Raw genomic sequence first — 15,067 nt, forward strand, 5'->3', positions numbered from 1 at the left:
GAAGCCAATATGGCCTCCTCCTGGTCACTGTCATCCCACAACACTTCTGTTCCCAGTGTTGTGGGAATGGGAAGGGGAGGGACCATCAGGGGAGGAGCCAAGAGTGGAGGAGGTAGAGATGGGGTGTGCACAAGAGGGAGGGGGTTCCCAATAGAGAGGGGAAGTCCCAACAGGGACACACTTCCTGACACAGAAGGGGAGGGGCAGGGCTCGATTACAGGAATAAAGAAAGTGGGAGGAGGGTCAGAGAGGTCATTTTTGGCAGGACAGGGAGGTCACAAAATGGCCATCGCCTTTGTGGGGTCAGTACCATTTTGTGGGAAAAGGGCAGGAAAACTTGGAGAGGGAGAAGACAAGATGGCGGGGCTGGCCACATTGCCAGCACCATCTTGGAGAACGACTGGGGGTGGTAGAACTGGGTACGTGGGCATTGGTAAGAGGGTTAGGGGAGAGCCCAAGGCAGCATGGCCAGCGCTGCCCTGCAGAGGGGACAGAGGACACTGAGAGATGTCAGGGAGACGGGAGCAACCCTGCTCCTGCTGGCAGGATCCATCTCCCAATCCACCCTGAGGCTAGGAAGAGGGTTTAGGGACGCGAGGGAAGGAACGTGAAGAATGGGTTTTAAACTGGGGTGCTGAATGTTTCCCAACATTTTCTACAGACTAAACAATAATATCAAACAAAGGATAAAATTTCCCACTGAAAGATCCCCTTTATCATGAAGAACATAGAACCTTTTCCCCACATGGTCCCAGAACTAATTAGTTACAATGGATTCCCTCATAACATCAGGAAAATACTTAAACAACCAACAAAAAAACCATTTTAAGTCTGCCTTTGAGAAATGAAAATTTTCCCCACAAGGATTCCTTTAACTTGGGTATAAACTTCCCTCTGAGGATGGGTCACTTTGGCTCCCATCCCCACACTTCCTCCCAACATCCAAGAGGAAAAGAAAGCAAAGAAAAGATGAAAAGGCTGACCCCCAAATATATTATTCACAAGACAGTGGGTCAACAAAAGCTTTTGGGGTGGTCCATCAGCTTTGTCTGATTTTCTCCCCTCGGGAAGGCTGCTGGTTGCCTGTGGGATTCCCCCAATAAAAGTTAGGAGTCTCCTCTAGGAACTGGCTGCTCCAAACACAACTTAATTCCAGTAGCAAAAAAGCCACTGGAGACGCTTCCAGGAATGCTCTGAAGAGGTCCCTGTTCAGGGTGCCAGCTGTCACAAGCCGCTCACCCGTTGGTGGTGGAGTGAGAGGCAGCGGAGCCGTGACCTTCCAGAAGTGTCTCCAGTAATGAAGGCGCCCGGGGGCACAGGCACACACACACAGAGTCACTGCAGCACACACTTCTCTTGTGGAATCACCAAGGACAAAGAAGTGGGACGGGGCTTTGTATGGAGGTCAGAGGAGGAGGTTTATTGCAGCCATGCACAAAGGGGTCCAGGGACAGAGACAAAAGAACAGTGGAGGGTCCAGGTTTAAATACAGGGGACAAAGGGGGTGGAGCAGAGCATCAGGGCCAATGGGCTGAGGGCTCAGGGCAGTACAGAGGGGAGACCAGGGGTGGCAGCCAATAGGGTAAAGGGGCGGGACACTGTGGCAATATGGGGCCAATGGGTAAGCAGGGAAGGGAGAACATTCTAGGGCATACACAATAAGGAAAAAGGGGCAGAGAGGCCAACAGGCCAACCAGGGAGGTAGAACTGGGGTACATTTGCATATACAACAAAGCATCCTGGGAGAGGCTCTGCTCAGTCACCCTGAACAGCGGAGATTTCTCCAACTTAGGGTCTGTCTGTCCAAAGGACTATAATGGACTTTGTTCTGTAGGCCCACCAGCCTCCACAGATGCTCAGTGGAAAAAGGGGTTAGAAGCTTTGCTTGTGAAATTTGTGGGGCGTGCAAACCAGAATATCACAGCCCTCACAACTGACCACCTGGCTGGAGAAGGAGCCCACTCAGACCCTGTTGGGCAAGCCCACATTCCTAGAGAGGCCCTGGAGGGTATTACTGAAGTTGTGCATACCACATTTTTAAAGGTCCCCGAAGCTGTGACCCCCCAGAAAGTATTTACTAATGTAAAGCAAGGACTGGCTGAGCCTTATATGCAATTCATTGGCTGCTTGAAACGAACTCTTAGAAGACAAATTGAGAATGACATTGCCAGAGAGGTATTGGTTTTAAAATTAGCTGTTGAAAATGCTAATGAGAATTGTAAAAAACTTCTGAAGTCCTTGCCTAAGGAGGAACCCACCCTGCTGGAAATGACAGAGGCATGGAACCACCTGTGTACCTTCAGCACAGGGCAGCAGTTACTCATGAAGCTGTGGGGGCTGGTATAGCAAATGCCTTTGCAGCTTTGGAGACTATGCCAGGGGACCCTGAACGTGCTTCAGGGTCAGGAAATCTGGGCATTTGAAAAAGGAGTGTTTTGGAAAAGGGGAGGCCAGACCCAAAGCTCCCAGTATTTGCCCTCAGTGCCGTAATGGAAGGCATTATGCTAATCAACAATGTTCCAAGTGGTGGATTTTGAAGAGCATTTGATATCAGGAACCAGGAGCTGAGGCGCGGGGTGGCACCGCACACAGACACAAATGGCCCAGCCGATGCCTCAGAGCAGACCACAGCAAGGCCCAGCCCAGCTGCCACGAGCAGCCTTCGCCTGACCATCGCCAATTTACAACCATCCACAGCAGGGAGCGCCGGGCTGGACCTGGCAGCCTCCATCACAGTAACGTTCCTTGAGTCATCTGTTCAGTTGCTTCCCACAGGAGCTTTCGGACCACCCGGGCAGCGTATGCATGCATTGTTTTTAGGTCGGTCATCCACCTCTTCAATGGGACTTATTGTTCTCCCTGGGGTTACAGACTCTGACCCTGATAATGAGATTATGATCATGGCATGAACACCCCGACTGCCTTTCACTCTTCCCCAAGGAACTTGAATAGCTCAATTGAGTTTATTTCCCCAAACCATGAGCATTCCTTTCACAGACGTAATGCGAAAAGGGGGATTTGGGTCTACTGGAACACCCCAAGTATGCTGGGTAAAACCTATATTAGAACAACGCCCCACATGCTGGTGTACCCTGACATGAAAAGGGCAAAAGATAACACTTGACAGCCTCAAAGACACAGGGGCTGAAGTTACAGTTGTCTCTCAAGCCAAATGGCCATCACAGTGGTCCCTTGCTGAAGTGCTCCAGGCACTTTCAGGCATTGGAGGAAGCAGCCACAGCTGTCAAAGCCCCCACTTGGTACAGATCAAAGGCCCCGAGGGACACTGTGCCTCAGTCATACTGTTTGTGTTACCAGTGCCAATGGTACTGTGGTGGGGGATGTTCTCTCCCAATGGAGCTTTGGAATTCAATCAGATTTTTAATGGGGGCCATTGGAGCATGGCCCTTTAAAACTAACCTGGAAAACAGAGAAACTGGTTTGGGTGGATCAATGGCCTCTACCATTGCAAAAACTTTGTGCATTAACAGAGTTGGTCCAACAACAACTCCAGAAAGGGCATACTGTCCCTTCTACCCGTCCTTGGAATTCTCCCATGTTTGTTATCAAAAAACAAACTGGCAAATGGCGTTTATTCCATGATCTTTGAAAAATTAATGCAGCTATGGAGGACACAGGAGCCTTACAGCCTGGTCTCCCATCTCCTACTATGATTCCCCAAAACGGGCACTTTGTTATTGATTAAAAAGGTTGCCTTTTGATATTCCTTTACATCCTGATGATGCTCCTAAATTTTCCTTTTCAGTTCCAAGCACAAACATGCAGGCGCCCTTACAGCAATATCACTGGATGGTTTTACCTCAGGGCATGAAAAACAGCTGTACTATTTGCCAGTGGTATATTGCTAGGTCCTCAATTCTGTTCATCAACAAATGCCCAATGTTCTTTTGTACCATTCTATGGATGACATTCCTGTAGCAGCTGAACAACAGGAAGTCATGGAGAAAGCCTTAGTTAGCCCCTCTCACCTGTAAAACCTGTAAATCAGGCACAGCTCCCGAAAGGGTACAAAAACATCCTCTGTGGAGGTATTTGGGGTAGCACATTGGAGTCTATTCAATTTCTCCCCAAACTCTGCAAATTCAGACAAATATTTGCACCTTACATGATGTGCAAAAGCTTTTGTGAACAATCAGCTGGGTGTGTTCATTGTTAGGGATTTCAAATGCAAAGGTTAGTCCTTTAGTTTGAATGGTTAAAAGCAGACTCAGACCGTTTATCACCTAGACAACTTACATTTCAAATTCAGCAGGTGCTGCAATGCCCAAGTGATGCCATAGTAAACCAACAAGCTGCACACTGGGCACCTGAGCTGCCTTTGTTTTTAATCATCTTGTGTCCAGCAAGACAGCCCCAGGCCTTGATGTTTCACTGGGACTCCAAGGCACCAGACTCTTTGTTTATCACTGAATGGATTTATTTACCACACCAAATGACCAAAACCATCAGAACCCAACATGAAATGATGGCCCACTTGGTTGTTAAGGCCCGACAGAGACTCATTTCTCTTGCAGGAGTGGAATTTTCCACTATTTTCCTACCTTTAACCACCTTGTATTTGAATTGAGTATTTTAGGAATCAGAGGCTGTTCAGATGGCCTTTGCTGAACTCAGTGGACAAATCTCAATACATCCTCCAAAACATAAGCTTTTAATACCTTTATTTCAATCAATAGAAAAATCAGAGGACTGAGGTTCCACTTCAAGGCTTAACAGTATTCACAGATGGTTCTGGTCACTCTCAGAAATCAGTGGTACTATGGAGAGACCTCTCTTCTAGTGCCTGGAGAGAAGATTTTTCCACACCTGAGGGGTTCCCCAAATTGTTGAATTTGCTGCTGTTGTCAGAGCTTTTCAAAAATTTCCTGTTCCTTTTAATCTGCTTACAGATTCAGCTTATGTTGCAGGAATAGTGATGAGAGCCAAAGCATCAGTTTTGAAAGAGGTTGAAAATTCAAAACTTTTTTATTGGTTGCACCTCCTCATTTTTTCCATAGAAAATAGAACGTTTCCTTACTTTGTTATGCAGATTTGATCACATACAGACATTCCCAGATTTTTAGCTGAAAGAAACAGGCAAGCTGACCTTTTAACAATGCCTGTACAACAATCTGCTCTACCTAATAAGATAGAACAGGCTAAATTGAGCCATTCGTTTTTTCACCAAAATGCTGAAACTTGGATTTGTCCCTTTGACATTACTAAAGCCCAAGCTTCAAGAATTATTGCTGTTTGTCCTGATTGCCAAAGGTGCTCTTTTCTCTCTATTGCAGGAAGTGTTAACTCCAGAGTGCTTCAGAGCCTTCAGGTCTGGCATCAGACATTACCTATTTTTCTGAATTTGGTCATTTAAAATACATTCATTCCTCTATTGATACCTTTTCTGGTGCTCTTTTTGCATCAGCCCATCCAGGGAAAACAGATAAAGATGTCTCTAGACACTTTGCTGCTTTTGCCACTCTTGGTATACCATCTGAAGTGAAGACAGACAATGGCCCAGCTCATACTTCCTGTCGAGTTGCTGCCTCTTTCGCCTTATGGGGAATTCTTGCATTTGTGGGGCTCCCAGATGAAGGAAGGAATGATGAATCTGACTCCGTGTTCTTAGAAGGCTAATTTGTTATTTTATGATACTATATTATATTAAAGAATGATATACTAAAACTTATTAAACTGTACTAAAGAATACAGAAAGGAGACATCCAGAAGGCTAAAAGATACTAATGAAAAACTCATGACTCCTTCCAGAGTCCTGACACTGCTTGACCGGGATTGGTCATTAAGTCAAAACAACTCACATGAAACCAATGAAACAATCACCTGTGGGTAAACAACCTCCACACACATTCCAAAGCAGCAAAAAACAGGAGAAGCAATGAGATAATATTGTTTTCCTTTTTCTCTGAGGTTTCTCAACTTCCCAGGAAAAGAATCCTGGGCAAAGGGATTTTTCCAGAAAATATGACTGCCACAGGGAATTAGGCACAAAACAGGTATTGCTCATTCCCCAACAGGCCAATCTGCCACTGAACGGGCTCATGGCTCCCTCGAGCATCTCCTGGTACGACAGAAAGGGGAGGTGGGGATGGCACCCCTGCCGAGAGACTGCAGAAAGCCCTTTATGTTTTAAAATTTTTGAATACTTCTTTGATGGACCTAACCCATCGATTATTTGACATTTTAACTGTAATTCACAATTGCAACAAAAGGAAAACCCCTGCCTTAGTGAAGGATCCAGAATCTGGTAAGATCTTTGGGCCTTATCCTTAAATCACCTGGGGTAGAGGTTTTGCTTGTGTCTCCACAGAGAATGGTCCCAAGTGGATTCCAGCAAGAATGTGAAGCCGTTTTGAGAATCTTTGAGTGCATCCCCTGAAGATTGACCTTGAACACCAACATTGGCCGAGAACCCTTGTGAACAGGACCTCACCACCACACCAGCACCTCTTTAACCTCTAACAGACATGCCCTTGGGAAAATGGTTAAGATTACCCAGTGGTGTCAGGGTTCACAGGGCTAGGAAAACTTCTGGGGGATTGGAGACTTGGTGGATGGATAAGAAATTTAGTTAAAATAGGCTTCTATGTATTAGGCATTGTATTATGTATTGCTATGGTTATTCCTTGTATTTACACTGTGTGAAAAAATTAATAGGCAACTCACTTAAGAGAGTATTTTTTCTTGAACACATAGAGGGATGTATGGGGAATAAAACAGAGAATACAGTGGAACTGATAAAGGGGCCTGATATCTTAGGCCTGATCGAGCAGAAACTGTGGGAGGGACAGACACAGATTAAGGCTTCACTGGGCAAGAAGTGACCAAGAAACATGTTGTGAGACTTTGTGATGTTACCAGGTGATGTGATGTCATGAAGAATGTCTAACCAATGGGAAATTGTTACCAAAAATAGAGCCCTATATAAGTACCATACAAGTCAAAGCCTATATAAACCCCTGGTATATTCAATAAAATTGGCTCCTGATCTAAACTTGGATGTTCCCATCTCTCAATCATCATTAACCCCCCTGGGTGAGGGGAAGGTGTTGGAGAGATTCCTTTCCCTTCTCCTTGTCCTGCTGTGATTTGGTTGGTAATAAATTCTCTCCCTGTGCCCAGGCTCAGTCTATTTTGCCAATGCTGGTGCTCCAGGCAGGATCTCTCTCGTTCCTTCTCTCAACTCCCAGGCCTCTCCACAGCCAATCAGAGAATGCAATGAACAAGAGCCAGCCAATCAGAGAGAGCAGATCTGATGACTCACCAGTTGCCAGGCAGACCCACAGCACCCAGTGTTCCCCACCTGGCACCACCCTCCCTGCCCAAACACGGGAGGTCCCGGCCAGGTGCAAGGCCACGGGCAGGGGCTGCGGCCGCCACCGGCTCAGGAGCTCTGTGGGCAGAGAAAAGGGGGTGACACCGGGCTGGGGGGCACTCGCAGGGCTCCCCTTAATGGTGCCTCCATTTGTGTTGGCTCAAGTGAGAGCTTCTGGAGAATCTCTTCCCACACACAGGACACTCACTGGGCCTCTCCCCAGTGTGGATGTGCCTGTGGGTGATGAGGGTGGAGTTGTGCTTGAAGCCCTTCCCGCAGTCCGGGCAGTGGAAGGGCCTCTCCTCTGTGTGAATCCGCTGATGTACTGAAGCACGGACAGACAACTCTGCAACTAATTAAAATTCAAAAGAAGGCTGTTTTATTTCAGCACTGGACACATGAGGAATCATTTCCAAATGCATGTGCAAGGAGTGGCAGACTCCTGCTCTCTGTTTATACAGAAAAGGTTTTACATATCCAGGCAGTTTCTAAGGAGACGTAATACAGAATCATTACCTGCCCACTTTGTATTATAATCAGCTGAATACCAAATATGGCTGCGCAATTGCCCTCCCTTAATTGGGTCAGTGGGATTTTGAAATAAGGGAGTGGTCATATGGGAGGAAGAAAGCTGTCTTCCTCATGGTAAACTCCTCACCCATGGCCAGTTTGCAGGACTTTGTGATCTGCTGGTCACAGTCCAAGCCTCTCTGTTTGGACTGTGATTATTCTTCTTTAGACTGTGATTATAAAACTGTTTGATTATTCTTAAGGCAAGGTATTTCTATGGTCTCTGCTCCTTCACAATTGCTACATCTATCTCTGTCACTCCTGGCTTTACTTTCTAATATATTTGTTACTCTTTCACTAAGGTATGTGATTTTTGCTAGCTAACTTAGCTTCTTAACTAATTTTAAATCTTAACTAAAATATGTAATCTTCTACTATCTCAATTATATTCCCAGCTAGCCCCTCAACTCATCCACAGTTTTCAATTATTGTAAATACATTTCCAGCTGATCCCTTGATTCATGATGATGAGATCGGAGCTGCTCAGAAACCACCTCCTACACTCGGGACACTCATAGGTCCTCTCCTGGTGTGGATCATGCGGTGACTGATGAGGTTGGAGCTCCACCCAAAGCCCTTCCCACACTCCCCACACTTGTAGGGCCAGTTCCCTGTGGGGATCACCTGGATCAGGTATGAGCTCCAGAGCTCCGGCTGAAGCCCTTCCCACATCCCAAGCACTTGTGGGGCTTCTGCCTGCCATGAGTCCTCTCCACCACCTCTGAGTTCCAAATGGATCTCCAGCTGCCTTCCTGGCACAGGGGGCATCTTTCCTCTTTACATCTCCAGGGGATCTGCAGCCCCTCCTTGTGTGGGATCTCCAGGGCTTTTCCTCCCCACTGGATTCCTGTGCCATGGAGCTGCTCCAAACAGCCTCTTCCATGAGGTTCTGCAGCTGGGATTTGCTCTCCCTGGTCTCCGTCTGCAGCTCAGTGCCTGGGGTAAGGAAAGAAAAGGAGAGAAGGAGTGAGGAAGGAAGAAGGACAGAATGAGAAGAGGAAGGAGGGTGGACAAGGACAGGATGGGACTTACCATTGTGCCACAGGGAAGGGGAAGGAGATCCCACCAATTCATCCCTGGCAGGATGGCCTTGGCCTGCAGGCACAGGAAATGCTGGGCTGATAGGTGGAGCAGAGGAGAGGGGGAAAGGGGCAGTGACTTCCTCCTCACCTGCCTCAGTGTCCCACACCATTCTTCCTTTTCCTTGCAGCCTCCTCCACCTCCATCCAGACAAAGTTTGGGATTGACAAATCCTGGCTTGGGGGAAAAACAACAGCTGAGACCCTTGGTCCCGCTGCCCAAGTCCAGCTCCAGAAGTAACTGCCCTGTCCACCGCTGGGCAGGCCCAGACCCTGCTCATCTCCAGCCTCCCCCACTCCTCCAGGCTGCTGGGATCCCCCAGCTCTGGGATTGGCCCTTGCTGCTCTCCCCACTCCAATGCCAATGTCCACCCCCAACTGGTACCACCTCCCCAGCCAGTACAGAGATTGCCACAGGAACCCTCCATAATTCTCCAAAGGGGCATCTGTTCTCACCCCTGGGGCCCTGCAAGATCCAAACATCCCCTCTCCTGCAAACAAACCCTCCCAGAGATTCCCCGATGGATTTGGGGCAAGCTCCCCCTCCCCACTCACCTGTGAGATCTGGGGGGGGTCGAGGCTGCCAGGGCCAGGAGAGCTGCAGACTCAGCGGGTGGGCGGGAAAACCCTGTGGTTCTGCTGCAGCTCTTCCTCTTCCTCCTCTTGTTTCTCCTTTTCCAAATCCTCCTCTCTCCCTCCTCCTGCTCCTCCTCCTCCTGCTCCTCCTCCCTGCCTACCCCAGACCCCCTTTTCCCACCCACCTCTCCCCCACAGTCACAGCACGATCAACTTCTGGGCGGAGGGAACCCCCCATGAGCCCCCCAGGGATGGGCAGGGGGCTTGAGGACCCACCCAGTGCAGATCCATTCCCCCCCAGAGCCCCAGGGAATCACTCCAGGGATCAAGTGATGGGGACACAAAAGGATCCCCATGGAACCACCTTTTTTCTGTTCCATCCCTACCCTTCCCTCCCCTCACTTATCATTCCTCCAACCCAAAGACCCCTCCCAACTCAATTTGGGGGTCCCATCCCCTTCTCCCGCTCTGAGTCCTCTTTTCCTCTGCTCTTCCACCCCTTCCACATTGTCCCTCCAGCCCCACCCCACACCCCTGTGCTCGGTTTTGGGGGATCCAGGCCCCTCCTGCTCCGCCTGGGGGTCACATCCCCCCTTTCCCTCAATTCTGGCAGCTCCTGGCAGCTTTTTCCTGGGAAGAATCCCCGAGTTTTGGGACTTTTGGGGTGTAGCTTAGGAGTGTGACAGCTCTCTCTGGCTTTCCCCTCCCTGTTGTGGCCCCTCAGCTGCCCCTGACACCCTGGGGGTGCTGGGATTTCCCTCCTGGGGACAAGGACGTTCATCCCCTTCCAGGAGCCCAATGCCCGGCTGGGGCTCCAGGTCAGGGGCTCCTTGAGCAGCTGCCCCAGAACCTCCCCCAGGGTCTCCCAGCGCAGCCGGAGCCGCTCGGCCTGGGATCCCCAAAGGCCTCAGCAAGCCCCAAGTGCCTCCCAGGAACCCTCAACTCCCTCAAACCCAACATCCCCCACATCCCCTGAAAGTTCCCCCCATGGAACCGACCATGGCCATGTCCCCACGTGTCACTGCCCGTGTCCCACCATGTCCTCACCCACGGCTGTCTCCCCACCATGTTTCCATCCCTGTCATTGTCCCCCACATCTCCATCCATGCCCGTGTCCACCCATGTCCCCACAAATGGCCCCATCCCCGTTCATGTCCATGTGTCCCCATTTCACTCTCCATGTCTGTGTCCTACTATGACCACACCTATGTCTTAGTTCAGTGTCTATTTTTACCTCAATATTGAATATTTTAAAGCAATAAAGAGAAAATGAAAACAAAATCAAGGCCAAAGAAAAGGATTTCTGTGTCCGTGCTGGCTGAGGATCCATGTGCTTGGGTAGAAGGCAAGAACCTTTTTTGGTGGAGTTTCTATCCCACTGTCTCCAAAATCTTGGTCTTTTCCCCAGTTTTACACCATTTGGCTGTAGAAGACACCCTTGGCAATAGGAAATCCAAGTCGTGGAATCCCTGAAGGTGGAAAAGACCTTGTCCTGGTTCAGGGCAAATTTGGGAGAGAACTTCCAAAGGGGTTCCTCTAGAAAGCAGATTCAATCGAGCACTCCCACAACTGGTTCAGGAAAAATAAAATACCTCCTTGGAGAAAGGTGGAGAAAACTATTTGTTAAACAATAAAACCTAAACAATATTAAACAATAAATCCTCTTGCCATTCTAAAAGAGAGACAAACTCACAAAGTCCCTCCGTGGGCTGTAGCTCAGCTCACTCAGCCTCTTATCAGTCCCTCCGGTGCTGGAAATGCCGCAGCCCAGGCCCGGCCCGGTGGGCCACAGGTGAGAGCTGCCGGTGCTCTGCTGGTGTTCAGGCCAGAGCAGGTTTAAACAGGTCCAAAGAAAAGTGGAAAAAACCACAGTTCAGGGAACTTCTTTGCCTCAGCTAGCTAAAACTAACTAAAAGCAAAGGAGAGCTCTGTCCTGCTGTCTGTCCATCTGCAGGCAACACACTGCAGGAGCAGGAATGTGGAGGAGTGAGTGCAGTGTCTAAAAACAAACTGTGCACTGCTTCTCTCCTCCTTCACTCTCAGGACAAGTCTAAAAGGTGCAAAACTTATTATTCAGCATAAAAACAACAAGACAACTGGGGATACAAGCATCATATAGTCAACCCAGAATGTACCTCCAACACCATTCAGTACTCCTTGATGTCACCAGAAGACAGGATTGAATGCTAAAGATTTTATGGGGTTGAAAGTCGACAAATCTGCTCTCCCCAAGGAAATCCCATTGTTGGCCTGCCTCCTGATGGATGTTCCTGCCACTGGGTTTATCTAGGTGCCCTCAGGGAACCAGGAAGATGTGGAGGCCCCAGCCAGATACCTTCCAACTTGGATCACCAGGACCACGGATCATCAGGGCTCTGCCCAACGGGGGTCACTGCGGATCATCCAACGCGGATCCTCCCATGGGTGATGGAGCTGGAGCAGCGCACGAAGCTCTTCCCGCACTCGGGGCACTCACAGGGCTTCCCTTAGTGGCGCCTCCGTTGGTGTCGGGTCAAGGTTGAGCTTGTGGAGAATCTCATCCCACACTCAGGACATTTGTAGGGCCTCTCCCCGGTGTGGATGCGCCGGTGCATGGTGAGCTGGGAGTTTAGCTTGAAGCCCTTCCCGCAGTCAGAGCAGCGGAAGGGCCTCTCCTCTGTGTGAATCCGCTCGTGTTTGCAGAGATCGGAGCTCCTTGGAAACCTCTTCCCACACTCAGGACACTCGTAGGGCTTCTCCCCGGTGTGGGTGCGCTGGTGTTTTCTCAGGTCAGAGTGCCACCCGTAGCTCTTCCCACATTCCAAGCAGGTGTAGGGCCATTCCCCCGTGTGGATCACCTGGTGCCGAATCAGGGCTGAGCTTCCTCTGAAGCTCTTCCCACATTCCCCACACTTGTAGGGCTTTTCCCCAGTGTGGATCTTCTGGTGCTCCGTCAGCTGGCACTTGATGCTGAAGCTCATCCCACATTGCCCACACTCGTAGGGCTTTTCCCCAGTGTGGATCCTCTCATGTTTCCTCAGGCCAGAGTTGTATCTAAAGCTCTTCCCACATTGCCCACACTCATAGGGCTTTTCCGCAGTATGGATTCTCTGGTGTTGCATCAGGCTCCCCTTCTGGTTGAAGCCCATCCCACATTCCCCATACTTGTAGGGCCGTTCCCCAGTGTGGATTACCTGGTGCTGCATCAGGCAGCCCCTCTGGCTGAAGCTCTTCCCACATTCCCCACACTCAAAGGGCTTTTCCCCAGTGTGGATCCTCTGGTGTTGGATCAGGACAGAGCTCTGGCTGAAACTCTTCCCACACTCTCCACATTTAAAGGGTCATTCCCCAGAGTGGATCACCTGGTGCTGGATCAGGCTGGAGCTCCAGCTGAAACGTTTCCCACACTCCTCACACTCATAGGGCCGTTCCCCAGTGTGGATCACCTGGTGCTGGATCAGGTGCAAGCTCCGGCTGAAACCCTTCCCACATTCCAAGCACTTGTGTGGCTTCTCCCTGCCATGAGGCTTCTCCACCAGCTCTGAGCTCCGGCTGGATCTCGAGACACCTTCCTGGCTCAGGGGGGCTCTTTCCTCCCCGCAGCTCCCTGGGCTGAGTTTGCAGCCCCTCCTCGTGCGAGATCTCCAGGGCTTTTCCTCCTCCTCCATCCAGACATTCCCTAGGAATGAAAAATCCTGGTTTGGGGAAAAAACAAGAGGAGAATGCCTTGGACTCCTTCTCCCCTTTATCTCATGAAGTCATTGAGAATCTTGTGTTTGTAAGAACCAGCAAAATACTAAGATTGAGTACAAAAATTCTCCAAACATAAAGACACAGATCAAAAACTCTCCAAACATCAAGATTCAGCAAAAACCCCTTCCAAAATATAAAGATTCAGCCCCAACAAAAAACCAAAGCACCAACATTTAACCCACAAAAGCTCAGAAACATCAAGATTCACCCCTGTGAAAATCATGGATCCCCCTCCCTGGTCACCTGCTGCATGTTGGGGGGAGAAACACGCCTGGGGCAGGAGGGAGGTTGCAGACACAGGGAGGGGTGAAACCTCCTGTTTCTGCTCCTCCTCCTCCTGTGTCTCTGCTCTTGCTCACACTCCTCTTCCTCCTGCTATTCCTCCTTCTCCGGCACAATCCCACCTTTTCCTCCCACGTGCAGCGTTTGACCATTTTCTTCCTCAACCCTGCTTCTCCTTCCCTTCTCCTCCTGCCCCAGGCCCAGCACCCACTGCTGGCTCCCCCTTCCCCCCAAACCCACAGCATCCCACCGCAGGGGCAGGGATGGAGCTGGGGCAGGTCGGGCTGGGGCAGCGCTGGGCTCTCGGCCGCTTCCGCCCGCACTCGGTCCCCACTGCAGCCGCTCCCGCCAGGACAGCGTGGGGGGGCCCGGCCTTGGTGCTGCCCCACTCCCACCTCCCCAAATTCCCCTCGTGGGGGGCGCTGGGGCGATGACGCTGCAGGTGGGGAACGCTGGGAGCTGCGGGTCTGCCTGGACACTGCTGGGTCATGAGTGCCACACACTCTGATTGTGTGAGCACTGCCTGAGGGCTGGGGCTGCAGCAAGGGGGACACCCTGCTCTAGGGGGGATGTCCCGCAAACGAGGGACCCCCATGAAAGGAACAAGAGGAAAGTGTCTTTACAAACAGATGCTGTGAATCTGATTAAAGATAGGGCCAGGTACAAAAGGAAGCAACAGGAGAAGCCATCAGTTTCAGAAAATGTTATTAACTGATGACACTGACTGCTGCTCAGCCAAGGTCATGCCAAATTCATGAACTTCGAGAAGAACAACAATGAGCCATGAATATCGTTTGCTATACAAAAGTGGGAACCCTATCAAGGGGGTATGCAGTAGGTGGATTGGGATGTTTGTAGCTCTCAAGTACTCCACCCAGTGGGGAGAGGGAGATGTGGCTGGGAAAATTAGGATGAAAAGGAGGCTGTGTCCTTCAACAATAGGAGAGACCACATGGAAAATGTTTCATGGCATCTCCCTTTTTTTAGGAATGTAATTACTTTTACAGGACTCCTCTGGCTGCTTTGTGGACAGAAACCTCTGGTGATGTCAATTTTTCCACACAGCTTGGAGCTCATCCAGAATTCCTTCCACCGTCCGGGGCAGCGGGCAGTGAGTGCAGCTGAAGGTGCCTCACCCAGTTTGGGGGATCGGCTCCCTTGGGTGGCAGCGGCACCGGGGATTGATTGGGTACCCGAGAGTGACCAGGAGACAGACGAGTGACACATCAGGGGGGCTCTGAAGAGTCAGCAGGGAGAGAGCTCTGGAAATCTCATCAGTGAGTGCAGTGGGATCTTCGGGGAGTCAACATGGCAGGGCATCCATGGAGGGTAGAAAAGGGAAAGCTGGGAAGGGGTCCTGGCCAAAGGGATGATGATCCCAAAATATCTCTGAAAGGTCCCTTCGGAGAATGTTGAGGCAGTTTGCACATTCCCCCAGAGGTAATTAAGGACATGGATACCCAGGGGGGCAATAAGGGAAGTGGAGAAGGGATTC

General features: G+C 50.1%; 1 protein-coding gene and 1 pseudogene across 3 annotated transcripts; both read right to left on the reverse strand.

The window, feature by feature from the left end:
- Positions 1-7,689: 7,689 nt before the first annotated feature.
- Positions 7,690-9,428, reverse strand: LOC132340558 (uncharacterized). 3 transcript variants are annotated; one of them, XM_059871626.1, is made up of 3 exons: positions 9,074-9,428; positions 8,936-8,998; positions 7,690-8,839 (listed from the first exon to the last, which is right to left on the reverse strand). In XM_059871626.1, the coding sequence occupies exons 1-3, from the start codon at positions 9,426-9,428 to the stop codon at positions 8,325-8,327; spliced, it is 933 nt and encodes a 310-aa protein (XP_059727609.1). In that variant the 3' UTR covers positions 7,690-8,324. The 3 variants fall into 3 exon arrangements, with proteins under 3 accessions (XP_059727609.1, XP_059727607.1, XP_059727608.1); XM_059871624.1 differs by having other exon boundaries at positions 7,690-8,998; XM_059871625.1 differs by having other exon boundaries at positions 8,936-9,428.
- On the reverse strand, positions 7,690-13,205 carry LOC132340532 (zinc finger protein 184-like; annotated as a pseudogene).
- Between the last annotated feature and the right edge of the window lie 1,862 nt (positions 13,206-15,067).

This window comes from Haemorhous mexicanus, chromosome 32, assembly GCF_027477595.1.
Source record: "Haemorhous mexicanus isolate bHaeMex1 chromosome 32, bHaeMex1.pri, whole genome shotgun sequence".
Taxonomy (NCBI): Eukaryota; Metazoa; Chordata; class Aves; order Passeriformes; family Fringillidae; genus Haemorhous; species Haemorhous mexicanus.